This window comes from Lepidochelys olivacea (genome assembly GCF_965140295.1).
Source record: "Lepidochelys olivacea isolate rLepOli2 genome assembly, chromosome: 2".
Lineage (NCBI taxonomy): Eukaryota > Metazoa > Chordata > Testudines > Cheloniidae > Lepidochelys > Lepidochelys olivacea.
This window is the reverse complement of record NC_140412.1, coordinates 236,004,026-236,029,552: the sequence shown is the minus strand read 5'-3', so window position 1 is coordinate 236,029,552 and position 25,527 is coordinate 236,004,026. Positions and strand designations below refer to the sequence as shown.

Here is a 25,527-nt window from a genome sequence, read left to right as displayed (position 1 = left end):
TTTATTGGGCCACATTTTGGCTTCTCCCCCATCCTTTCTTAAAATCACCTCATTTCTCACTGTGTGCTGAGATCTCCTGCTGCTCCTTTCTTGCATCATGTCTGACTGCATCCATCTCCAGGGAGATGGGTAGTTTCAACAGTGGGAGATGCACAGACTGCTTAAAACTTCCACATGATTGCAAAATTTAAGGATTAGTTAAGGGGGGGTAGCAGATGGCAAGCTCATATCATGTGGGAGAATTGTCTTCTAGAAACAGATTTCCATGCACGCCTGTTTGTGTTGTATGCATCTCCAAATTGTTCCATCAGTATAATAGATTATTAATCCCAATGTTAACAGCTTCGAGTCTTTCTGACAGGACTAATAATTCTCAGTCTGTTTTTTGAGGATTTAGCTTTATCTTTTGAAAATTATTTTAAAATTCACAATGAACTGAGAGTGTTGTAAGGAGTTGGTGTACATAGACTTGAAGTCTCAGAAACAAAAATCAGTAGAATGAAGTGTGACCTAAAGAAGCTCTTTCTTTTGGCAAATATATGGAAAATAACAATACAAACTGTACCTTTACTCAGCAACCTGACTTGGTTCTTTCTTTAACATGGAGGTGGAGGAATTCTTCCTCCATGGCTTTTTATGGAGCTTTGAGGATACATAATTTCCGCAGCCTTTGACACATGCATACATATCCTTGAAGGTGATTCTATCCACTTTCTGGTAAAAGTGAACTGCATAGACTAAGTATTTGTGAGTTGATCAATACCTTTTCTATAGTTGATCACAGGGGTTGTTTTGAGTAAAGTAAGGCTCTGTTGTTTTTCCTCGCTCCCTTCACAAACATTCAAGAGACCAGGAATTGAATCCCACAGCAGTGAAGAACACAGCCCCCACTAGGCCATGAGTCTCCCTATATAATAGCTTTAAATAATTTATTGAGGAGCAGAGCTTCTGAATGTTGTTTCCATCCTTTTGGAATTTTTCACTGTAGCTAATCACATGGCTTCATTGTAAAGAATAGGTCTGACTATTTGAATGGGTGGAGTAGGGGTCTTTCTAGTACAGTATATGGAGAAGTAGGTAAATAAAGGAGGCGTGTTATGCTCATGTTATAGGTTGGACTAATGCATAGACTGTTGTGGCTTTTTAGTGTAAAACAGATTAACAATATAATAGTTCTGTTCATTGTCATAGGCTTTCTTTTCATATAAAGTACTGCAGTTCCCTCTGCTTCCAAAACTTGTAAAGTAATTTTGGGGAAAGAGAATAAACAGTGCAGTAGCCTAGCTATCACATTGCATACAAGCTTCAGAATGTAGAAATGCTGCAGAGATTGCTGCACTGCAGGGATACTCTTCTTTAGGAGAGTCTGTTAACATTAAAAAAGCTTTACCAAATTAATCATTTCTCAGTTAATCTAAAGGATAACAAAATAACAAGGATGGTTAAATTCCTTTTGGGAATGACTGCAGGTTGATGGCTATTTTGCAATTTTTACATTTTGCATTGGATATTTTCATACAGTATTCATATTTTTGCCTTCTACCTCCCTTCTCTTCCCCAGAAAAACTATGCATAATGCATTTTCCTCTTTCATTAGTTGAGGGATTTTTGTTGTTTTTAGAATTTTTTTAAAAAGGCATAAAATTATTCATTAAAGGAAACAGTTGATGATTGAATTCCCTGTTGATGGATGTACCTGATACAAAAAGTATTATTTGATGTTTGTAAATACTGGAAAATAACTTGGCAGCAGTAAGCAGTTAAAAAAAGTGATAGCCATGCAAATACGAGTAGACTTAATTTACATATGTTAAATATATTTTATTAATACAGTTTTCTGTTACAATAGACAGTCTTTCCTGGCCGGCGTCCCAAGTGTAGGTTTAGCTGTCTCTGCGTTGGCTGCTATTAATTCCCCAGTTTGGGAACCACTGCCTTAGGTAATATACTTTTGTTTTTGTGGCCTCCGATTTTGTTTGCAATATTCTGGAAGGACAAAAAACCGGCAAAAGTTGTTTGTTTCTCCATCCTCTATGTAGAGAAGTTAGGATGGCTGTGTTTTAGCATCGTGTGTGCTTGTTTTAACTTAGTCTTTGTATACCACTTCAGCTTGTAACGGAGAGCCTACTTGGCAAGCACAAAATGCCTGTTTTTGTGGGATATACCCTAATTTTGTTTTGTATGTGTGGAGTTCTTCAACCTCTTAATGTGTAATCTGGAAACTTTCCTATTGCATTGTACATTGATGACAGAAAAATTTGTTTTAAAAATGTAACCCTTAAAGAGTTGTATGTCTCCAGTTTCTTACACCTCCGTGTTTGAGTACAGTACAATTCATAGATTCCAAGGCCAGAAGGGACCACTGTGATCCATCTAGGACCCAAAATAATTCCTAGAGCATATCTTTTAGGAAAACATCCAGTCATGATTTAAAGTAATTAGGTTTACAGTGTTGTTGATTAAAAACAAGCTTTAATAGGCTGGCTTTTTTTGGCGGGGGGGGGAGGGGGGTTAGGTGTTAGTCTTATTCCCTTAGCTTTCTTGTGGTCTCGAACATTATGTTCTCAACATTTGGCGAATGAATTACCTTTTCCTGGAATGTTTAGGTTTGAAATGGAAAACCTTTCTATAAAATCTGTTATGTAGTTTGTTCTGAAAGCTCTCTCTTTAGGGGCCAGGTAAATCTTTTGACCGTGGAATCTAAAAAGCTGAAAGAATGGCTCAAAGTAGCAATCCAAGATGGTCTCATGGTTAGGGTGTTAACTTGGACTTGAGACACAGGTTCTGTTCCCTGCTCCATCACAGACTTTGTGACCTCAGACAAGTCACTAAGGACTGGTCTATATGCTGGTTTAACTAAATTGTTGCAACTTTGCATGTTTAATTTAACAAGTGCAATTTATTTGTGTATACAAACCCTTAATGTGTGTGTGGTATGTCAATTTCCTATTTGTAAAATGGGAATAAAAATACTTCCTTACCTCACAGTTGGTGTGTGGGTAAATACATTAAAGATTGTGAGATGCTCAGTGCTACAGAAATGGGGACCAACATGAGTACCTACTATAGGTAGGTAGAAAAACGTCCACAACTATTTATAGTTTTGTAGAGGAAACCAGATGCAGAGTCCATCTGTGCTGTTGCTGAAAGCAGAGTAGAACTTCTGCTCAGTGTTCTAACTGTGCAATGAATTACATTAGAAATAAAGTCCTAGGTTAAGGATGCTGCCTCTTTTTGGGTAAGGAGTTGTGGTGAGGCATGGTCTACTTCTGGCAATGCAGCCAGTTGGGAGACATCTGGGCTCTACTGCTGGCTCAGCGTAAATCATTGTGGCAAGACATAGCCTCAAGCTATGATGATGAGACTGGCATGCACAGAAACAGTGCTTGTACTGATGACATCACTTGCTATTTAGTCTGAAGGTGCTTCTGCCTGTGGTTAATGAAGTGGAGTTACTTTCCTGAAGGCCAGATGTTATGCTGTACATTACTTCTGATTTGTAGCTTGTGGTTGTGCAAACCCATCTCAGGTGTGTAGCAGTGTACTTTAATGGGCTTTGAGAGTATAGTGAGAATCGGAACGTAATGGATGGCTTGGCCCCATTCTCAAAGACCTGGTCATTTCAAGAAGGGAGCCTGTCTATCTCCTTCATACCTTCTCAGCAGCCATCTCACCTAGGAGAATTAATAAGTCTTTTTCAGCACTTAGGAAGTGGAGTGGTGCACGGAAGAGCTATGTGGGAGAATGTGGATCCTCTAGCTATCCCTCTGGCACTGGAAGAAAGAGCTGGCAAGGCAGTGATTGGCAGCCCTCTAGGCAAATCATTTGTCGTTATTTCTGTCGAGCCACTGGGAAAGCTTTTTTTTAGCTCCTCTTCTAAGGGTTTTATTCCTTTTCCTTCTCCCCTTCCAAATCTTGTTGCTGGAAACCTCTTTTTTGGCACTAAGACTCTCCATCATGCAGTGATGTTACCTGTTTGTAACAGCTCAGCCTTCACTAATGAAGAAGGTATTTAACCAACTTAAGCTCACATCTGACAAATTTTGCTGTTGATATGCTACCAGCCCTACAGATGTTTCCTTTCTTTCCAATTTGAAGAGGATGTAGCTGTTAAAGAATGGAGGCCTCTGTTAATTAAGCTATAATAAAACAAGGAAGCCCTTAATTTCTTTTTGTTTTGAATTTTTTCTGACCAGAATTAGATGGAATTTTTATATTTTTAGTATTGTGATCTGGCATTGGTCTGTAAAGGGACACATTAATGACCAGACATAAACAGAAAAACTGCAAAAGATATTTTGTTATGGAGGATAGGTCCATCAATGGCAATTGCCAAGATGGTCAGGGGTGCAACTCCATGCGGTGGGTGTCTCTAAATCTCTAACTGCCGGAAGCTGGGACTGGACTCCAGGGGATGGATCACTTGATAAATTGCCCTGTTCTGTTAATTCCTTCTGAAGCATCTGGCACTGGCCACTGTCTGATGGCAGTATGCTGGGGTAGATGGATCATTGGCCTGATTCAGTATGGGCGTTCTCATGTGTTGGGATATCCTGTTCTCCCATGCTTCCCCCTGTGTGTGATTTTTTTTTTTTTTTTTTTAAAAAGCAGTGTTCCATGAAATCCTCTGTTATTTGAAGTATAGGGCCTGATCAAAGTTGCACTGATTTTAAATAAAGTTAGTATAAATAACTGTTTAAACTGATTTTAGTTAAATTGATTCAACTTGTATGTGTCAACCAGGCCTAATTTGCTACTGAAAAAATAATAAAAAAACAACTTTTTTCTTTAATCTCCTGTGGAGAGGGAGATCCATAAATGAAAAGGGATATGTCAATATCCTTTTCTGGTATTAAGAGATGAAACAAAACTCCTGACGTTTCCTGAGATTACCCCCCTACAGATTAGAAAGACAAGATTGGTGAGGTAATAACTTCTATTGGACAATCTTTTGTCTCACAACAACAGACTTTCGAGCTACACAGAGCTCTTCTTCAGATCTAGGAAAGGTACTCTGAACCTGAAAGCTAAATACAAGGTGGAACAGATTATTTAGCATAGGTAGTTAGCACATATTCTAAGGGACCATGCAAGGTGGAGTGCCCTGTTAACACCTCTACAGTCATTGGACAAAATCCTACAGGTTGTCAGAAGTCACTGTAAGGACTTGTCTACACTGCCATGTTACACCACAGCTACTTTCTTGCTCAGGGGTGTAAAAAAAAATAAACGCCTATGCGCTACAAGTTTCAGCGCTGTAGATTTCAGTGCTGTTTTTCAGCTGCAAGTTTCAGCATTGTTTTTCACACCCCTGAGTGACAAAAGTTTTGCTGACCATAAGTTCTAGTGAAGATGGTGAAGGCAGGAATAATATACTAATTAAATAATCCCCATTCACAGTGGAAAACTTACTAGCATGCAAGTGACACACGCCACCCCCCCGGCACAACCACGGTTCTCTCCTGAAATTTCATGGAAGAAACTGAAACAGAGGTTTGGATCTTATTGCATTGTTTTTTTTTCGTGACTTGTTAATTTTTTTTGTACACTGCAGTCAGTGAGTTGGCAATTAATGACCGAACCTTTGTAATAGTGGGAGGCTGACTCATTTGGCTATTCCAACATTATTCCCTGTTGCGCTGTAACAAGTTTCTATGCTCTGGATATATTAGAGTCGAGCAGTATAGCACAGGTAGAAGTAGCTAGTTGCCACCTCTGGTCTTAGTTACACATCTGATTTTTGGGTCCAGAACAAGGAAGAGGGCAATTCCAATTTCCAATTCTTCTGTCATTTAAAATACCTTGCTAATGAGGTTAGGTATCGAGTTGCTTGTGCTGGAACAACAGTGTAAATAAGATGATGTGATGTTAATCTGCAGATTTTATGCTTTTGAGCATGCTCAGTGTGAACTAGATATTTCCAGATGCCTGAGTGGAGACAGACGGGGGAGCATGATTCTACAGCTGATAAAAAATACTGCCTTCTCTGTACACACACCTGACTCCCACGTGCTCTTTAAACATTTATAATTAGGCTTACCAGAATTTGATTTTTATTTTTTTATAATTTTGATAGATCTGTTTGTTTGTAAGCATTCTTTAGAATTCTATCTTTTTAAAAAATTTTCAGTTGTGGGAAATTATGAAAAGATCAGACAACAGGGGTGAGACTGTAATTATTTAATGACAGACATTGAAATTCAAAAAGTTAAAGCTTTATAACAGTTAAATTGTCAACATCACATATTAAAATATACAGAGTAAATATCATTAAATCAGACTAAGTTCTCAAGCATAGTTTTTCTTTGCCATCTGTACGTTTTGATTATTATCGATAGAAATATTTTTTCATTGGCTTGTGGGTACGTAGTGAACTTGACATTTGCTGATTAAAAATCTAATCTTTATAATCTTTATCCTAATACAAATGAGCAGTAACAAAGTGCTTAGAGGGGAGACATTTAGGAAAACACCTAACGTAGTTAACTTAGTGTGTCTTTATTGCAGAGTTAACCAAGATTATTTGGATGTTACCCCTAATTTGGCTTCTGTCCATGCCCAAAACATCTCATTTAAGTTTTGGTGGTGATTTCAACCCAATCTAGCTAGCTGTTTTGGGATTAGCCAAACCTGAGTGCTGCTTTCACTTGTGCTGGTAACCCACCCACTTTGCAGTGGGGGCATAAGATAAACAATTTAAATGCTTAGTTCTTCAATGTTTGCTCACTTTCCCCCGTGTGCCCAGGAGGACAGACAAGTTCTCCCACAATTTACTGGGAAAGAATCAGAGTGGCTCAACTTTCTGCAGGGCTAAGAGCCATGTGATGTGCTTCTAGAAATCCTAGCAACACACATGGTTGAGTGAGGTGCCAGTGAGGAGACTAACTCAAGAATAGCTTTGCTTCTTTTCCCCAAGCTCGGCTAACCCAGATGCTCAGATCTGGGTGCCAATCACCCAGATGAACTGCATTGAAGACATAGTTAAGGCTATTGCTGTCAGTAATAAACTCTATTAAATGTTTCAACTTAATTTTGGGGGCGATTTTGAAAGGCACAAAGGACACTTGGAGCTCAGCTTCCATAGAAAGTAAATGGAAGTTGGGCACCTACCTCCTGTTTGTGCCTTTTAAAAATCTTCTCCTGTGTATGTATGTAATAGACCAGACATGCACATAAAAAATAGGGAATATAACTTTGGATTTTCTGGTACTGTATTTGCTTGTACCTTCATTCAGAGAATTAATTTACACTGTAAGTAGTCCCCTGTAACACTTTACTGTTTATTACATAAACCAAAATGCAGTCAGGGTTGTGAACTGCCCATCACACAGTATGCTACAATTTGTTGACTTGAGTTTGTTGACTTGGTAGACTCACAACCTAAGTGACTCCCTCAAACCTCAATGGGAGTCACAAAATTTGCCACAAAGACTGAAGATTTCTCCATGGTATTTAAACTTTTATACTAGCAGCTGTATACTTGACTTGCAGGGTTGTTTTGAGGATTAATTGGTTAATGTTCATCCTTGAATGTAAAATATGTTGGATATTTTTAAGGCAACTGTTAATATATTTGTTTGTTTAGTGGTGGTCAGCTGACCAGACAGTGTTAGAGTTCTACATAGAGAGAGAGAGAGAGAGAGAGAGAGAGAGAGGTGTATTGTGAGTATGGGAAGGAAGCCAACTGGAAGATTTCTCAGAATTTAGGATTTTTTGTTGCAGTTATCCATGCCTTTGTCACCTCCAGGCCGACTATTTTGTTGCACGGGGCTACCCATACGAAGCACACAGAAGCTTAAAGATAACCTGCTAATGATTTGTAAAATATTGGTTTGGATTTGTGAACTTTATTTGGTCCACTTTTTGTTGTATGAAGATGGTCTGAAAAGTTGTATATTTTATCTTTTTATGTGAAAAATATTTTATTTAAAAACATCAAGAATGCCTACTAATCTTACTTAGTTTAGTTGGGCAGCTTGTTGGAAGGCTGTCAGGATGCTAACTTATTGTTAAATTCAGCTCAAGAGTCTATCCTGCAGTCTGTGGATTACTTCACAGTTCAGAAAACAGTGTTTATTACTAAATGCAATATTCAAGGCAAAGTATTTACTGTAAATTTCAGCATCTCATATGTACAGTAACTCGTCACTTAAAGTCGTCCTGATTAACGTTGTTTCATCGTTAAACGAACATGCTCCCTAATTGAGCAGCAATGAAAAGTTGTGCAATGCTCCACTCTTACGTTGTTAGGCTGCCTGCTTTCTCCACAGCTGGCAGCCTCCCTACACGCCACCCTCCTCCTCCCCATACCACCTCCTGCCTGCTGGCAGACCCCGCAGCTCAGCGCCTTCTCTCTTCTCCCCCCACCTCCTGCCTGCAGCAATCAGCTGGCTTGTGGCATTTTGGAGGGAGGGGGAAGGAGCGAGGACTTGGTGTGCAGGCTCCCCCTCCGTCCCCTGCCTCCGGAACACCGCAAGCCAGCTGATGGCGCACAGGCTCCCCCTCCCTCTGCCTTCTGCCTGGGGCAAAGTCCTCGCTTCTTCCCTCTCCCTCCTGCCTCCAAAACGCCGCAAGCCAGCTGATTGCTGGAGGCAGGGGAAGGATGGGGGAGGTGTGCTGAGTCCTTGCTCCTCCCCCCTCCCTCCTACCCAGGGCAATCAGCCGGCTTGCGGTGTTTTGGAGGGAGGGGGGAAGAGCGAGGACTTGGCGCGCAGGCGCCCCCTCCCTCCCTAACCCGGCAAACCAGCTGATCTCCCCCCTCCCTCCTGCCCGGGGCAGAGTGAGGACTCAGCGCGCGCCTCCCCCCTCCCTCCCCTGCCTCCTGCCTGCAGCAATCAGCTGGCTTGCGGCATTTAGAAGGGAGGGGAGGGGAGGGGGGGAGTGAGGATGCAGCATGTGAAGTAAAGGGGGAGGACTCTGACTCCATCACCTCAACTAAGCTTCATACTCAGAAATGATGATTGTAGTATATTATTGCTTGTTTAAAATTGTTTGAAATGTATATAATGCCATTTGTCTGGCAAAAAAGAAAATTTCCCTGGAACCTTTCCCTGGAATTTCCCCCCATTTACATTAATTCTTATGGGGAAACTGGATTCACTTAACATCGTTTCACTTAGTCGCATTTTTCAGGAACATAGCTATGACGTTAAGTGAGGAGTTACTGTATTATGGTAACTACACAGAACAGGAAATGGTGTTTTGAGATTTGAAAAAAACCTCCTTTCCCTCAGGACTTCTAGAACTGTTTCTTGAACTCTTTTTAGGTAAAGTGTACTTAAACTTGGATTGTTCAGCTCCTGTCTAATTTGGTGTTTCAGTTTCTGACTGTGTGATCTGATAATCCACAGAGATTCAGGGATTTATCTTCTGTTTAAAATGAAACGGAGACACACATCTTTACTAAGATGTATGTTACAAAATAGTCTAGTTTGTCAGAACTTAGTTTAATGAAGATAAATCATTCATTATGTAACTAACTACATTTTTCATGTTTCAGAGTAGCAGCCATGTTAGTCTGTATTCACAAAAAGAAAAGGAGTACTAGTGGCACCTTAGAGACTAACCAATTTATTTGAGCATAAGCTTTCGTGAGCTACAGCTCATAAATTGGTTAGTCTCTAAGGTACCACTAGTACTCCTTTTCTTTTTACATTTTTCATGCTGATGAAATGCAAGTGAAGGCTCTTTAGAGAGAAGTAAATTTAGGAAATGTGTATTCTTTTACGTGACTATCATATTCAGTTCACAAGTAAAAGTGTGTAGAAGCTCTGCCCTCAGTAAGTCATTCTTGTCTATAGAAATCAACATTTTTCCTGTGCATATTTTTTTTTCTTGTAAATCATACAGCTTCATTTTATATTGGAAAACTTCTTTTTCTTCCAAAAAATTTTTTTTAAAGAGGGAGGTTTTGATGGATAGGGTGTAATTTTGGGTGTTTGTCTGGATGGTTCATGGGACTAGTAACATGACATGGAGTTTTTAACTTGTAACTAATTCAGATCCTTCTCTGGTCACAGCAGTGGCTGAAAATTGCTGCCATCTGATGGCTATTCATTGGGTGACATTAAACAAATTGTATTTTGTGACATGACTGCTGCTGTCATTATAATTAATACTTTCAGACCCCTTGTTGGCAGTCTCAGAGAGCTAAAGATTGAAGATGGAGAATTAACTTCCCTGTACGTGCTCTGTGAATAAAATGTCAATCTAACATCTTTCATAGACTTTAAAGTCAGAAGGGACCTTCGTGATCATCTAGTGTGACCTCCTGCACATTGTAGGCCACAGAACCTCACCCACTCCTGAAATAGACCCCTAAACTCTGGCTGAGTTACTGCAGTTCTCAGATCATGATTTGAAGACTTTTTAAGTTACACAGAATTCACCATTTACACTAGTTTAAACCTGCAAGTGATCTATGCCTCATGGTGCAGAGGAAGGTGAAACCCCCCCAGGGTCTCTGCCAATTTGACCTGGGGGAAAATTCCTTCCTGACCCCAAATATGCCAATCAGACCCTGAGCATGTGGGCAATACCTACCAGGGAGAGAATTCTCTCTAGTAATTGAGAGTCCTCCCCATCTAATGTCTCATCTCCAGCAGTTGGGGACTTTTGTTACTGGCAGTTGCCAATGGGCCACATGCCATTATAGGCAATCTCATCAGCTAAATTTTGACATAAATGTAAGTTAATTCCTTTACAATTTTAACTTTTAACTCAGTGTGGATCAAAAGCTTGTCTCTCTCACCAACAGAAGTTGGTCCAATAAAAGATACTACCTCCCCCACCTTGTCTCTTAACTCCAGGGACAGTCTAATCTTAGGTCACTCAGATTGCTATGTTATGACGCTACTTCAGGTCTTACAGGGTTTTTTGTATCTATCGGATTTCAGTTTCAGAAGAATTAACTTCAGTGATCCCTAGTAAATTCATTCTGAAATTTCTATTTGATTAACTAGGCCATTGCTATCTACATAAATTAACGGTGTGTGTGACACTCTTGTAATAAACGGTATTAATTTAAACTTTTGAAAAACATTGGAATATGCATGACCTATCTAAATATTTATCTTACACTTCAATGTGTAACATTCACATCTAATGTGATTTTTTTTCTTATTTCTATCATTTGTCTTGGGCAAAACTTTTCAAATGTACCACCTATTCTGTACAAACTTGACATTTATCTCCACACTACTATGTGGGACTTAAACTGAATCCCCTGCACTTTGGCTTGAAAAATTTAGCAATGAAGAGTTCTGAGGACAGTGGTTCAAGTACTGTCCTGTTTGCCCAGTTAATGGGATCAAACCAGCTCTGTCCTTCTTGGATTGGTTCTCTGTTTTCTCATGAGCATGTAAGAGACTTTTTGAGAGGATACACCCTTAAATACAAGGCAGTCTGAGGGTTACAATTTAAAGCATTTATCAACATTGTTTACAAGATTCAGTTTATTGAACTGAGGGGAAAAAATTGCACAGAAACTGCATAGTAAGGTAGTGGTGTAAAGCGCTTAAATAGATAACTTGATAGCTGTGCTTAAAGGTTGAATTAAGGTTTAGTTAAGTCTATAAATTTCTTGGCCTGGCTCATCACCTCATCCCCACTCCTAGATTGCCCATTTCCACCACACCAAGCACGGGTTTCCTATCCTCGCTTTCAGTGCCCTCCATCATTTAGGCTTCAAGTTGCCAGGATAACTTCTTCTTATGACATTTTATCACCCTCTTTCACTCTGCTGGTGACATTGGCCTTGATCAACCACTTTTCCAACAAGCATCTCTCGCATTCTGCCATGACTCCCTTTATGTTTGGGAAGAGAGCTTCTCACTAAAGTTCACAAATGACCACCTGAGTCTCTTAAATTCTCCTTAAAACCTATGTTTTCTGTGATGTCTGTAGGTACTGCTACTGTTAGAATAATAAATACTGTACAAATAATATACAAATAACTTCAACATGTGCTTCGGGCTTTTATGGGATTCTCCCTTTGGCTTCAGTCCAATTCTACTGGTTTCAGTGGGCATTGGATTAGGCCCACAATATGCAGGATTTTCGTGTTTAATTTCCCACAGTCGATTTACCCACAGATGAAGAGTGATGAATACTGCTATCATTCACATCTCTTGGGGAAATAGCCTATGCAGAAGCCTTCTTTCCCTGGATAGTTGCCTTTCTTCTCTGATTCAAATTAATTCTAATCTCTCTCATTCTTATAGATTAAAAAAATTGTAGAGAAAAGTATTCTATTGGAGACCTAGCCCACTTTTAATCTAAAAGGTAAAGCTTTAATTTTCTTCTTCGTGTGCTTGCTCATGTTGATTCCATTCCAGGTGTGCGCGCGCTTATATGCGCGGTCGTCGGAGATTTTGCCTTCATGGTATTTGTAGGGTTGGCAGTGGTGCCCCCTTGAGTGCCGTTCTCATGCGCTGATATATGAGGCGACACCGACCCTACACCCTCTCAGTTCCTTCTTACCGCCCAGGGTGGTTAGTCAGAGTGCCTTCCCTTGCATTGCAAGGGCTAGTGATTTTTCGCCTACTGATTTAGACTCTTGTAAATAGCTTGTGTATAGTATTTAGTGTTAAGTGTAGTTAGTAGTTAGCAGCTAGGGTCCCAGTGGGGACTTTGTCCCAGGCGGGACATGCCCCGGTCTCCCAGGTTTAAGCCCTGCGCAGAGTGCAACAGGCCTATGCCTATAAGTGACCCCCATAGCAGCTGCCTCAAGTGCTTAGGGGAGTCACAAGTTAGGGACAGGTGCCGAATTTGTAAAAACTTCCGGCCCCGCAGGCAAAAGGAATGGGATATTTGGCTATGGGTCTCTCATAAATATAGAGGGAAGGCTAACCACTTTTAAATCCCTCCTGGCCAGAGGAAAAAACCTTTCACTTGTAAAGGGTTAAGAAGCTAGAGATAACCTTGCTGGCACCAGACCAAAATGACCAATGAGGAGACAAGATACTTTCAAAGCTGGAGCGTATGGAGGGGAGCAAAGGGTTCTCTCTGTGTGTTTTTGCCCGGACCAGAGCAGGAATGCAGGTTAGAACTCCTGTAAAGGGGTAATAAGCAATCTAGTTAAATATGCGTTAGATTCTGTTTTGTTTAAATGGCTGATAAAATAAGTTGTGCTGAATGGAATGTATATTCCGGTTTTTGTGTCTTTTTGTAACTTAAGGTTTTGCCTAGAGGGATTCTCTATGTTTTGAATCTGATTACCTTGTAAGGTATTTACCATCCTGATTTTACAGAGGTGATTCTTTTACTTTTTCTTCAATTAAAATTCTTCTTTTAAGAACCTGATTGCTTTTTCATTGTTCTTAAGATCCAAGGGTTTGGGTCTGTGTTCACATATGCAAATTGGTGAGGATTTTTATCAAGCCTTCCCCAGGAAAGGGGGTGTAGAGTTTGGGAGGATTTTTTGGGGGGAAAGACATTTCCAAGCGGGCTCTTTCCCGGTTATATATTTATTAGACACTTGGTGGTGACAGCAATAAAGTCCAGGGGCAAAAGGTAAAATAGTTTGTACCTTGGGGAAGTTTTAACTGAAGCTGGTAAAAATAAGCTTAGGGGGTTTTTCATGCAGGTCCCCACAACTGTACCCTAGAGTTCAGAGTGGGGAAGGAACCTTGACAGGGTTTTCCTCATGGAGTCCGCCCTGCATCCGGCCTCTGTGCAGCCCCATCAGGACTTGCCAAGTTCCTCGGCCTCACTGCGTAGTGTGCCCCAGGCCTTGGGCTCTGCCTGGCACCATTCCCCAGTGCCCAAAAAGACCAAAAATAATGGATCCCCAGCACTGGGCAAAACAGGCCATGGTCACTGGGCCATGCACTCATGCCTCCCCAGTCCGGTCTTTAGCCTTGTGAAAGGTCCACCACCGACTCCCAGGAGTGGCATGGGACCAAAAAACCTGATGGTACTGACGCCGTCACAGACTCTCTGGTGCTGAGAGAGCACAGGTCTCTGCCCTCACCACCGATGCAGCATGTGCCTCAGGAACTGACAAAGGCCCCCCATGAGGGCAAGCCAGCCACTAAAACCCCTCAGGGCAGTGGGGTGCCGCCGTTCCCACAAGATGAAGCAGTGCTCTCCATCTCTGCTGCTGATTGCTGGAGTCACAGCCCTGACCCTCTGGGGCTTACCCTCAATCGCTGCAGTCTTACACGGATCCCCCAGAGCAAGACGCAGGTCTCCGTATTACTGACGCCACTCGCCTTCCTGCTGGTTGTCATTTCAGAGCAGGTCCCAGTTGCCTGCCTTGTGGAAGTGCTCCCGTCGTGTCTCTGGTCCCCTCGATACTGGCACCGATGACGTCTGGGCACCGGTCTCCGACAGCAATGGTCAGCAAAGAAACCCAGCCGTTCATGGCCCCACTGTGGTCACCAGAAGATGATTCCTCCAGCACAGAAGCCCAGTTCAGTCCCTCGCTTAGACTGCACTGGCGCAAATGGGCACCCGAGGCTGCATCGACGTCTATGGTGCTGATTTGGTAGCATGGCCAGCACAGTGGCCTTATTGGTGCGTGTGGGGAACATTGGTTATGGCAATGCCCCCTTCACATCGCTCATTGGCTGCTGCCTCGTAGTGACAGCTGGTAGCACCGATGGAACCAGGCTCAGTGCACGAGGCACGCTCAGTGGTAGAGTCACAGGGAATTGTGCCCACCCCTGAGCCTCCCTCTCCTGTGTAGAAAGATGTCCAGAGCCTCCCCCAGATGTTCAATCATCATCCTCATCCCTGGATGAGGTGGTTGCGGGACACTTGAGGGTCAGCTGGCCGGACAATTTAAAAATACAGCAAGCCCTGCTGAGTCAGGTGGCTGAGAACTTAGGCCTGGAGGTGGAGGAAATGGCTGAGCAGGCAGACACCTTGTTTAATGTCCTGTTAGCCTCTACCCCAACCTGTGTTGCACTACCGGTGCATGACGGTGTCCTTAAGATTGCCAAGCCTCTGGCAAACTTTCCTCCATTCCTCCCTCCTCAAAAAGGGCTGAAAAGAAATACTTTGTCCGGGCCAAGGGATTTGAATACCTCTACACCCACGCCCCCCCCCAGACTTGGTAGCGGTCTCTGTGGCTAATGAAAGAGACAAACGGGCATACCAGCGCAACCCCCAAAACTGAAGAGGCCAAATGATTGGATCTGTTTGGAAGAAAAATGTATTCATCGGCCAGTTTGCAGTTCCGGGTGGCAAACCACAACTTTAACTTATGGGACTCCCTCCATAAGTTCAAGGGGTCCCTTCCACAGGGTTTGGTCCAGGAATTTGGCACCCTGGTGGAGAGCTCTATGGCTACCAGGTGATCCCTCCAGATGACGTGGGTTGCGGTGGACTTGGCAGCCGGGTGGTTGTGTCAGCGGTTGTAATGAGGTGCAGTTCCTGGCTTCAGACTTCAGGTCTCTCCCAAGAAATGCAGACCTCGATCCAGGATCTCCCATTCGATGGGAGTGGTCTCTTTCTGACCAGATGGCTGTGAGGGTGCATGAGCTAAAAGACACCAGGGCCACCCTTCGTTCGCTGGGCATGCATACAGCCTGTGAGAAAGCAGTTCTGGCCGCCAACGCTGCCTGGGCCTTGGCAGTCTCTTCCGGGATCTTCAAGAAGAAACAGAAACGCTAATTTCAGCTGGCCTCACCCTTCTTCCTCCTGCTTACCCCCGCAGCCCGCCCTGGCAAAACATCCTGGGGGCCAGAAGTGCTTGTTTTGAGGGTGCAGTTGAGAGTGACGCTTTCCCAGTCACCTCCCAGGACCCACCCTGGTCTTTCCTCACCCATCTTCATCCCTTCCGTTCGACCTGGTCCCAAGTCACTTCGGACAGGGGTGCTATACATAATGTCTCAAAGTCGCACCATGCAGTTTTTGGCTGCCCCTCCCTCCCACTCCTTCTCCTTCCTGTCCTTCTCACGAGCAACTCCTGTGTCAAGAGGCTGAGAACCTCCTGCGCCTGGGAATGGTGGAGGTGGTCCCTTGGGACATGAAGGGAAAGGGGTTCTGCTCCCACTACTTCCTAATCCCAAAAGCAAAAGGGGGCCTCAGACCCATTCTAGACCTGCGACATCTCAACAAGTCTCTCAAAAAGTTGAAGTTTTGCATGGTCTCCCTGGCTTCCATCATTCCCTCCCTGGATCTGGGAGACTGGTTTGCCACCCTCAACTTGAAGAATGTCTATTTCTATATCTCCATATTCCAAGGTCCTAGACATTTCCTCCGTTTTATAGTGGGCGAATGCCATTTCCAATTCATTGCATTCCCCTTTGGCCTCTCATTGCCTCCAAGGGTCTTCACAAAATGTATGGCGCCAGTGGCTGCTTACCTCCGATGTCAAGGGGTCCAGGTCTTCCCGTGTCTCGATGACTGGCTCATCAAGGACAGGTCTTGGGACCAAGTGCAGAGGAGCCTCCATTTGGTTCGTTCCACCTGCCATGACCTAGGTCTGTTGATAGATGAGAAAAAAATCCACCTTAAGGCCAGTTCAATGCATAGAGTTCATAGGGGTGGTTCTCGACTCCACACTAGCCTTCCTCCCAGAGCTGAGTTTTTTCCGGACATGTCGGACCTGATCTCCCTTGTGAAGAACCACCTGCTCACTATGGCTCACCTGCCTGGAGTTGCTGGGCCACATGGCCGCCTGTATATACGTGGACAGTCATGTCAGGCTATACTTCTGGCCTCTGCAAGCATGGCTGGCATTGGTTTACACCCCCAACAGACGCGATCTAGACTGGGTGGTCAGGGTGCCAGATAACATCCTGTCACCCCTCGGTTGGACGCTGGGTCGGTGTTGGCAAGAGTCCCCTTTGTGATCTCATCCCTATTGGTGACCCTGGTCTACAACACTTTGGACCTGGGCTAGGGAGCGGTGGAGGAGGCACTGAACCTGGGCGAGGTAAGCACCTAGGGCTGACCCATTGCGGGACAGTCTGGCCCACCACATCGTCAGGGAGCTCAGAATGGGTCATCTGGCCTGCCAGGCTTTCTTACCCCACCTAAGGGGCACGGTGGTGCAGGTCCTCATGGAGAATACCACAGCGATGTATTACATCAACAGACATGGCAGAACCAGGTTGTCAGCCCTTTGCCAAGAAGCTCTCCGCCTTTGGGACTTCTGTGTGTGGCATGCCATTCATGTGGTGGTCGTGCACCTGTCCAGGCCCAAGAATGTGCTAGCAGATCGCCTCAGCAGGACCTTCCCATCCTCCATCCGGAGGTGGCCAGTATGATCTTCTGAAACAGGGGAACTCCCCAGATGGACTTGTTCGTCTCCTGCCAGAACAGGAAATGCCACGTGTTCTGTTCGCTCCGGGGGATGGACAGGGGTTCCCTGTCAGATGCTTTCCTTCTTCTGTGGTCGGTAGCCCTGATGTACGCCTTTTCTGTCTGTGCCATTGATCCACCGAATCCTTGAGAAGATCAAACAGGACAGGGCGAGGGTTAGCCTTATAGCCCCCGAGTGGCCTTGCTTGCACTGGTTCGGCACGCTGCTGTATCTTTCAGTAGCAGCGCCGCTGCAACTCCCTCTCTGGCAGGATCCGTTGTCCCCGAACCACAGCAGTCTCCTGCACCCGAGCCTGGAAGTGTTTAACTTGACAGTGTGGCTGCTGCTTGGCTAAATGCAGAAGAGCAAGAATGTTCGACCTGGGTACAACAGGTCTTGCTGGGTAGCAGAAAACCCTCCACCAGAGTGACCTACCAGGCAAAGTGGAAAAGATTCATGTGCTGAGCCTCAGATCGGTGCGTCAGGGCTGAGCAGGCCTCTTGTAAGTGACCTTGGACTATCTTCTGCACCTCAAACTTCCGGGCTTGTCCCTGTCGTCAGTTAGGATCTGCCTGGCTGCTATTTCGGCTTTCCATTCTAAGGCAGGTCAGTTTTCTCTCACAAACTGACGGCCCGCTTCTTGAGAGGTCTGGATCGTGTTTACCCTCACGTCTGGGATCCTGACCCTCCCTGGGATTTAAATTTTGTGCTATTGAGGCTCGTGGGGCCTCCCTTCAAGCCTCTTGCTTCCTGCTCTCTTCTCCTTCTCTCCTGGAAGGTTGTGTCCCGGGTGGCGATTGCATCCACCCACAGTGTGTCTGAGATCAGGTAACTTGCATTAGAACCACCTTATATGGTATTCTACAAGGACGAGGTCTGGTTGTGGCCGCACCCAGCCCACGGTAGTCTCCCAGTTTCATACCGGCCAAGATATTTTCTTACCGGTCGTCTTTCCAAAGCCCCATGATTCTGAAGAGGAGTGCAGGTTGCGTGCCCTGGATGTCCGGAGTGCAGTGGCCTTCTGTATTGACAGGACATGGCTTTTCTGTAAGTCAACGCAGCTGTTTCTTGCGGAGGCAGACAGGATAAAAGGTTGCCGAGTGTCTGCTCAGAGGATCTCGTCCTGGCTCTCAGCTTGCATCCAATACTGTTATAAGCAGGTGAGTGTGACTCCACTGGCGATAGTCAAAGCATGCTTGACTAGAGCACAAGCATCATCAGCAACCTTCTTGGCTCAGATGCCAATCCAAGAGATCTGAAGAGCGGCCACCTAGTCATCTCTCCACACATTTACATCGCATTACGCACTTACTCAGCAGGCCCGAGACAATGCTGGCTTTGGTAGAGCACTATTGCAAGCTGCATAACCGTGAACTCTGAGCCCACCTCCATGAAAACTGCTTGTCAATTCCATTCTAGGTGACTCATATGAGCAAGCACTCAAAGAATTAAAACCGGTTACCTACCTTTTGTAACTGTTGTTCTTTGAGATGTTGCTCCTGTCCATTCCATTACCTGCCCTCGTGCCCCTTTGTCAGAGTTGCCAGCAAGCACGAACTGAGAGGACATAGGGTCGGCCATGCCTGATATACTGGCGTGTGAGTGCGGCATAAGAACGGCCATACTGGGTCAGACCAAAGGTCCATCCAACTCAATATCCTGTCTGCCAACAGTGGCCAATGCCAGGTGCCCCAGAGGGAGTGAACCTAACAGGTAATCATCAACTCAAGGGGACGCCACTGCCAACTATACGGATACCGCTAAGGCAAAAATCTCCGCACATGTGCATGCGTGCACACCTAGAATGGAATGGACATGAGCAACACATCTTGAACAGTTACAAAAGGTAGGTAACTATTTTTTCCACTAAAGTTGTGGGACTGTTCGTGCTAACTGAAAAAACATCGGAGTGATTACTAGGTCAAATACCCAAAGCAGACACAGAACACTGGATCCGATTTGGAGGGCCTCATAGGTTTTCACATGGTATTTTTTTTTTTAATCTATTTTGACTTTAGCTTTGAGGTAAATAAGCATGAAGTGGCATTGGCTTGGAAAATCACAATGCCTGAATATACAGCTGGATAAAGGGATAAGATATACAATTTATTAAAACTTTATAATTTGAGCTATAGTTATATGAAATCTACATAAATATTTGGGGTTCTTCTTAAATACATGCTTTTGTTTATGCTTGGGAGAATGGGGTGTAACAAGATGGAATTTTGACTTTGCTACTTGTATAATTTTGGGTGACATTGGCATACTGAAACATCTTGGGGGTGAATCACTCTCTAGGAATGAACTCAAAAACAAAGAGGTTGAGTCAGTATTTTCTTGAATAGCAAAGGATTAAACCTCCATCAAGAAGCCTAACAAATGAAATGCCTTTCTCATTTCCATTGTCACATTGCTCTAAATGTTGTTGTAAAGTAGAAGTTGGATTTACTTTTTGTCTATACCTTGTGTAGTTCCTTTTCAGGGACAGAACATTTAACTTGTGAACCAATTATGGCTGAGTCTTTACTGTATGTGTCAGTTTTGTCAGATGGAAGGTGATTGTTGGAGCAAAGTAAAGAGGTTAAAAAGTAAAAACTGATCTGGTTCATCAGCTGCTGCTCTCAGAATACCAATTCTGAGCGCACTATATAGTAAAGAACAGAATTATCAGACAGACAGATGCACACAATATGTTGGGGAAGAGTTAGTATGGCTTTCGTAAGTGGAAATAATGCCTCCTCAGTCATTTAGAAATCTTTGGGCAAGGGTGATCCAGGGGATATACTGTACCTGGACTTTCAGAAAGCCTTTGACAAGATCCCTCATCAAAGATTTTTAAGCAAAGCAAGCAGTCGTGAGATAAGAGGGTAGGTCCTCTCATGAATCAGTACCTGGTTAAAAGATGGGAAATAAAAGGTAGGAATAAATGGTCAGTTTTCACAGTGTAGAGGGGTAAGTAGCGGCATCCCCCAAGGATCTGTACTGGGGCCAGTTGTTCAACATATTCATAAATGATCTGGAAAAAACACATCAGTGAGGTGGCAAAGTTTGCAGACAATATAAAATTATAGTTAAATCCAAAGCTGACTGTGAAAACTGACAAAGGGAATCTTACAAAATTGGGTGACTGAGGAACAAAATGGCAGATGAAATTCATTGTTGATAAATTCAGAATAATGCATGCTGGCAAGCGGAATCCCAAATATACATATAAAATGGTGGTGTCTAAATTAGCTGTTACCATTCAAGAAAGATCTTGTAGTTATTGCAGATGGTTCTCTGAAAACATATGCCCAATGTGCAGTGGAAGTGCACAAAGCTAACAATGTTAGGAACCATTAGGAAAGGGCTAGTTAATAAGACAGAAAATATGCTGTTGCTATATAAATCCTTGGGTTGCCACACCTTGAATACTGCATGCAGTTCTAGCCACCCCATCTCAAACAAGATATATTAGAATTGGGAAAGGTACAGAGAAGGGCACCAAAAATGATTAGGGGTATGGAACAACTTCCATGCAAGGAGAGATTAAAAAGACTTGAACTGTTCAGCTTAGAAAAGAGATGACTGAGGGGAGGGAGATATTAGAGGTCTATAAAATCACGAATGTTATGAAGAAAGTGAATAGGGAAGTATTATTTACTCCTTTGCATAACCCAAGAACCAGGGGTCACCCAATGAAATTAATAGGCATCGGTTTAAAACAAATATAAAGAAATACTTCTTCACACAATGCACAGCCAACCTGTGGAACTTGTTGCCAGGGGACATTGTGAAGGCCAAAAATATAGGTCGGCTAGAAAAAAAAAATTAGATAAGTTCATGGAGGTTAGGCCCATCAATGGCTATTAGCCAAGATGGTCAGGGGGACAACTGCATGCTTTGGGTTTCCCTAAGCCTCTGATTGCTAGAAGCTGGGACTGGTCGATGGGATGGATCACTCAATAAATTGCCCTATTCAGTTCATTGCCTCTGAAGTATCTGGCACCGGCCACTCTCAGATGATAGGATACCATTGGTCTGACCCTGTTAGGCCATTCTTATGCGAATTACAGGCCAGGATAGAATGGTCTATATGTACAGTATATGTATGGGTTTGTGCTGGGTAAATATCTGAAATGGAATCCCAGCAGAGACCCAGGAAGCAGCTCAGTATTTGTACATGGAGTAAATTGAGTCAGACAAGATTTGCAATCTGTGTGGATCTCCCTAGATTAGTTCAGTACACAGTATTAAACTCTAGCACTTGATTTTTTTTTTTGTACAGTGACTTTCTGACATACATACAGCTTCACTTACAATTTAAAAATAGCTATATTCACGATATAACCTGAGATTTAATCTTTGCTGGAACAAGTCTTAGTGTATTAGGCAAATTTACAGCTTGATGATATGATGATCCTGTTTGTGTATTTTGTCTTGTAAATTTTGTTTCTTGTAGATGGATTGTCTCTTAAGAAAAACAAAATTGCAAATTCTGTATTTTTTAATATAGCACTTTTTTCTAACCTATTTTAGGTGTCAAAACATAAAGATGGAAAAGAGCAGAGTGAAGTTGTATCACCATTGGAGGAAGAAGAAACATTCTCTTGGCCTGGTCCAAAAACAGTTGTGTTAAGGAGGACGTCTCAGGGTTTTGGTTTTACCTTAAGACACTTCATTGTCTACCCTCCCGAGTCTGCTGTTCACTTTTCTTTTAAAGTAAGTGAAATGAATGAGTGATATTTTTCAAAACACCTCCATATTTCAGAAACAGAGCATTATGATGCTTTGTTGGGTTTTTGTTTTCTTTTTTTCTTTTTCTTTTTTACTCCTTAGGGATGTGTGGCAATTAGGAAAAATGATCCATGTCAAAATAATAATCTCTTTTAAGATAATAAAAGCTTTCCTGTTTCCGTGAGTGTAAATCTTACACTGATGTGAAAAACCTTCATGCGCGCTAATAAATGTCAGGCTCATTTGCTCTCTCCTTCAGTACAAACTCCTTGATCTGCTTTATTCTCACAAAGTGTACGCTTCCTTAGATAGATTACTGTTGCACTATTGCACTACTCTTCTCACTTAAGTCACAGACTAAAGTCTTCCTCCTGTTTTTAATTCTTTCCCTTTCAAAATACTACGGCCCATCAGTGTGGGCCTGAGACTTTATTTTTGACTTCCGTTGACAGAAACGGAAAATAATTGTATGAAAAGGATAATTTAAAGATCTTCTGTTTTCAAAACATTTTGTTTGGTTACTAATAAGTGCAGTAATACTTTGTTACTGTAAAACTTGAATGTATTGCTGCCAAACTTGGCAAATTTTTGACATAAAATTATTGACACATCTGTCCAGATTTTTTAAAAAAACCCCACAGTTTAATCAAAAGTGTCTGTATCACAATGTCACATTTAGAGAACAACCTGGAAAAAGTAGTAAACAATACAAGGTAGGAAATCTGCTTCACTTTTCATTCATTTACATCTGAAGTTAATGTGTGCTATAAAGACAGTTTTCATGATTCTTTTATTTACGTGTTATCTACTGAAAAGGGCTAGAGCCTTTCAGTTCTCAATTAGCCAGGAGAGACACAAGATATGTATTTGTATATTCTAGAAATGACCCAACTTGATTATCATACACATTGTAAGGAGAGCGATCACTTTAGATAAGCTATTAGCAGCAGGAGAGTGGGATGGGAGGAGGTATTTTTTCATGCTTCGTGTGAATATAAAAAGATGTCCTACACTTTCCACAGTATGCATCCAATGAAGTGAGCTGTAGCTCACGAAAGCTTATGCTCAAATAAATTGGTTAGTCTCTAAGGTGCCACAAGTACTCCTTTTGTTTTTGCGAATACAGACTAACACGGCTGTTTACTCTGAAACCTGTCTATATAGTACGTTGGTTTTTCTCAAATGACATGAATTACTGTCTATTGCTGTAACATTCTAAGTGTTCAGTTGTATTCAATGGGTAAAAAAAAGTGTGTATTTTACTGATAGAAAACAGTGAGACAATTTTGGTGATCTAGTTAGCATTACTTTATTCATAAAATAACATTTTTGTTACTCTTCCAAGGATATGGGTTCACATAGTGCATGCAACCATTGGGTGTTCCTCCTGGCCCTGTCTGCCAGGCAAGGAGCCAGGCAAGAACAAAAAAAGTTTTGGCTCCCAGTTCTCTGTTTGGCTCTTCCTAGACTCTGCTCCCTAGTTGTTTCCTGCCTCCCTGCACAAAGGTAGCTGGAGTTTCCTGGCTGAAGCTTTCTTTTGTATCTGCGTGCCTTGGGTGGCTACCAGACTCCTTATGGAGTAGAAGAAACTGGGCAGGAAAGCTTTGCCACTCTTGCTCCAAATCACTATAGCAGTCTGTTGTGGTTTGCATTCTGTGCCTGAGCCCTTCCACTGACAGACTTGTTGAAGCCAGCCAGCAGCAGAAATTGCTAGCTAGTCGGAATCAGGTGATCATAACATGTTTCCCTGTTCTGCAGTACAGAATGATCAGCAGGGGGTCAGCCAAGAGATTTCTCTGGATGGATTCCAGTTTGAAGCAGAGGTAGAAGGGAGTGAGGAAGTTTTGTCCGTGCTGAACAAGGTTTATGCAGCCTTGTTGCTTCCTCCTGACAGAGACCATTTTTGTAGTCTCCAACAAGAAACCTCAGCAGGTCACTTCTCTTCACTTATCCAGCTCTCCAGTCTTCTCCAGAGGCTCTTTTGGGTTCTCTTGGGTTATTAAACATATGCTTCCAGGGAAATCCCAGAGGAAGGGGAAGTGGACAGATCTACTTTTATCCCATTCTAGTTGTATGTCTTCAGCTCCTTCTGCCTTTGCTTCTGACAGCTTTTCGGAGAGCCAAAGGAGTGTGTCCCCACTGGAATGAGCCATTCTGGTGCCTCACATCTAAGGCTTTAAATATTTTTTCAGTGGAGTTTGAGGCCTGAGTTGAGATGCTAGGATCCCCATGTTCCTGCAGCAGGGCTGTTAGGCGCTCATCTTCCTTAATCCTTTTCTGTCTCTGAAATGTTGGAAATGGTTTCTCCATTCCATTATGACTCTTGCTTCAAACAGGAAATTATGGGATTAGGGAGCACTTACATATTTATGGCTGCCTGCTTATCCTCTTCATTCATAGTGGCCATTCAGTTGTTGACTGAACTTCAGTCAGACAAACTCACAAATTGATCTACAAGAATCTCTCATGCTGGCTTTTGGCAGTCAACAGCCTAAATGACCTGCCTCAGGACTCTGAGTAGGAGCCAATATCATGGTTTCTTCTTCCATTCTGGTTTTGGTGAAGTGGCAGAAGGAAGAGGAATAAGTCTTTAAAATCTCATACATCGTCTTTTCTGGAGACCCAAGACTTCTCATACACCTCTGTGTCTCCCTATCCCACTAGAGATTTATAAGGTTCTTAGTGGGTCACTTTCACTTCCAAAATATCCCTCTGCCAGTCCATCTTATCAATATCCCCTGCCTAAACCCTCACGGAGATCATGGTGGTAATTTCGGCTGCTCTCACACTGGAAGGCTTCTTTATGATCCCATACCTGGATAACTGAGTCATTCAAGCCCAGTCCCTCCAAAAGACCATCCAGGCCCCTTGGGGTCAGGACCATGTCTTTGTTCTGTTTGTACAATGTCTGTCACAATGAGGTTCTGGTCCATGAATGCAGCTCCTAGAGGCCATCGTAATACAAATAAATAGTAATAACAAGCAGTATCCAGATCTCCTCAGGTCATGTTCAAAACCCTGGGATTTGTGTTAAACCTGCATAAAAGCTCACAATCCCAATACCAGAGGCTGATCCTTTTGCGTACAGTCATAGACAGGAAGGAGGCAAAAACATGAACATCCACAGAAAGGATAGAAAAGCTGGAAGCTACCTGACCTGCAAATAGAGAGTTACTAGAGGCTGCCGATCTTGTCATGATCCGGTTCCATGCTCTGTTAAATCGTGTCAGTTCCGTATTCCTTCTTCAGACCCTTGGGGGAGTGCTGAAAGCAAGCTACAGGTTCCCTTGGCAATAAAGGCGTCACTGACCTGGTAGCTACATTGATCCAGTTCCCTAAAGTATTCCCTTCTGTAGGTGCCCCTCAATCTTTCCATTATCACCAGTGGCAACCTGAACTGGTGAGCACCCACTTCCCTTTTAGATTAGTGAAGGAGTTGTTGTTCCTTGGGAAGAGGAGAGGTTTCACATTGACTTGCTAGAACTCAAAGCAGTTAGACATGTCCTGATATCCCTGAACCTTCCAGCAAGTCAGCATGTCCTGATCAGATTGGACTA

General features: G+C 43.1%; 1 protein-coding gene across 3 annotated transcripts in view; it reads left to right on the top strand.

Moving 5' to 3' along the window:
- The window catches only part of ARHGAP21 (Rho GTPase activating protein 21), a 195,561-nt gene that overhangs the window by 54,800 nt on the left and 115,234 nt on the right, over positions 1-25,527 (top strand). For 2 of the 3 annotated variants that reach the window (XM_084621857.1, XM_084621856.1), the window contains one exon: positions 21,773-21,955. The exons of the other annotated variant lie outside the window; for it this stretch is intronic. In XM_084621857.1, the coding sequence (XP_084477983.1) occupies positions 21,773-21,955 (183 nt within the window). The remainder of the gene's footprint in view (positions 1-21,772; positions 21,956-25,527) is intronic. 3 annotated transcript variants of the gene reach the window in all.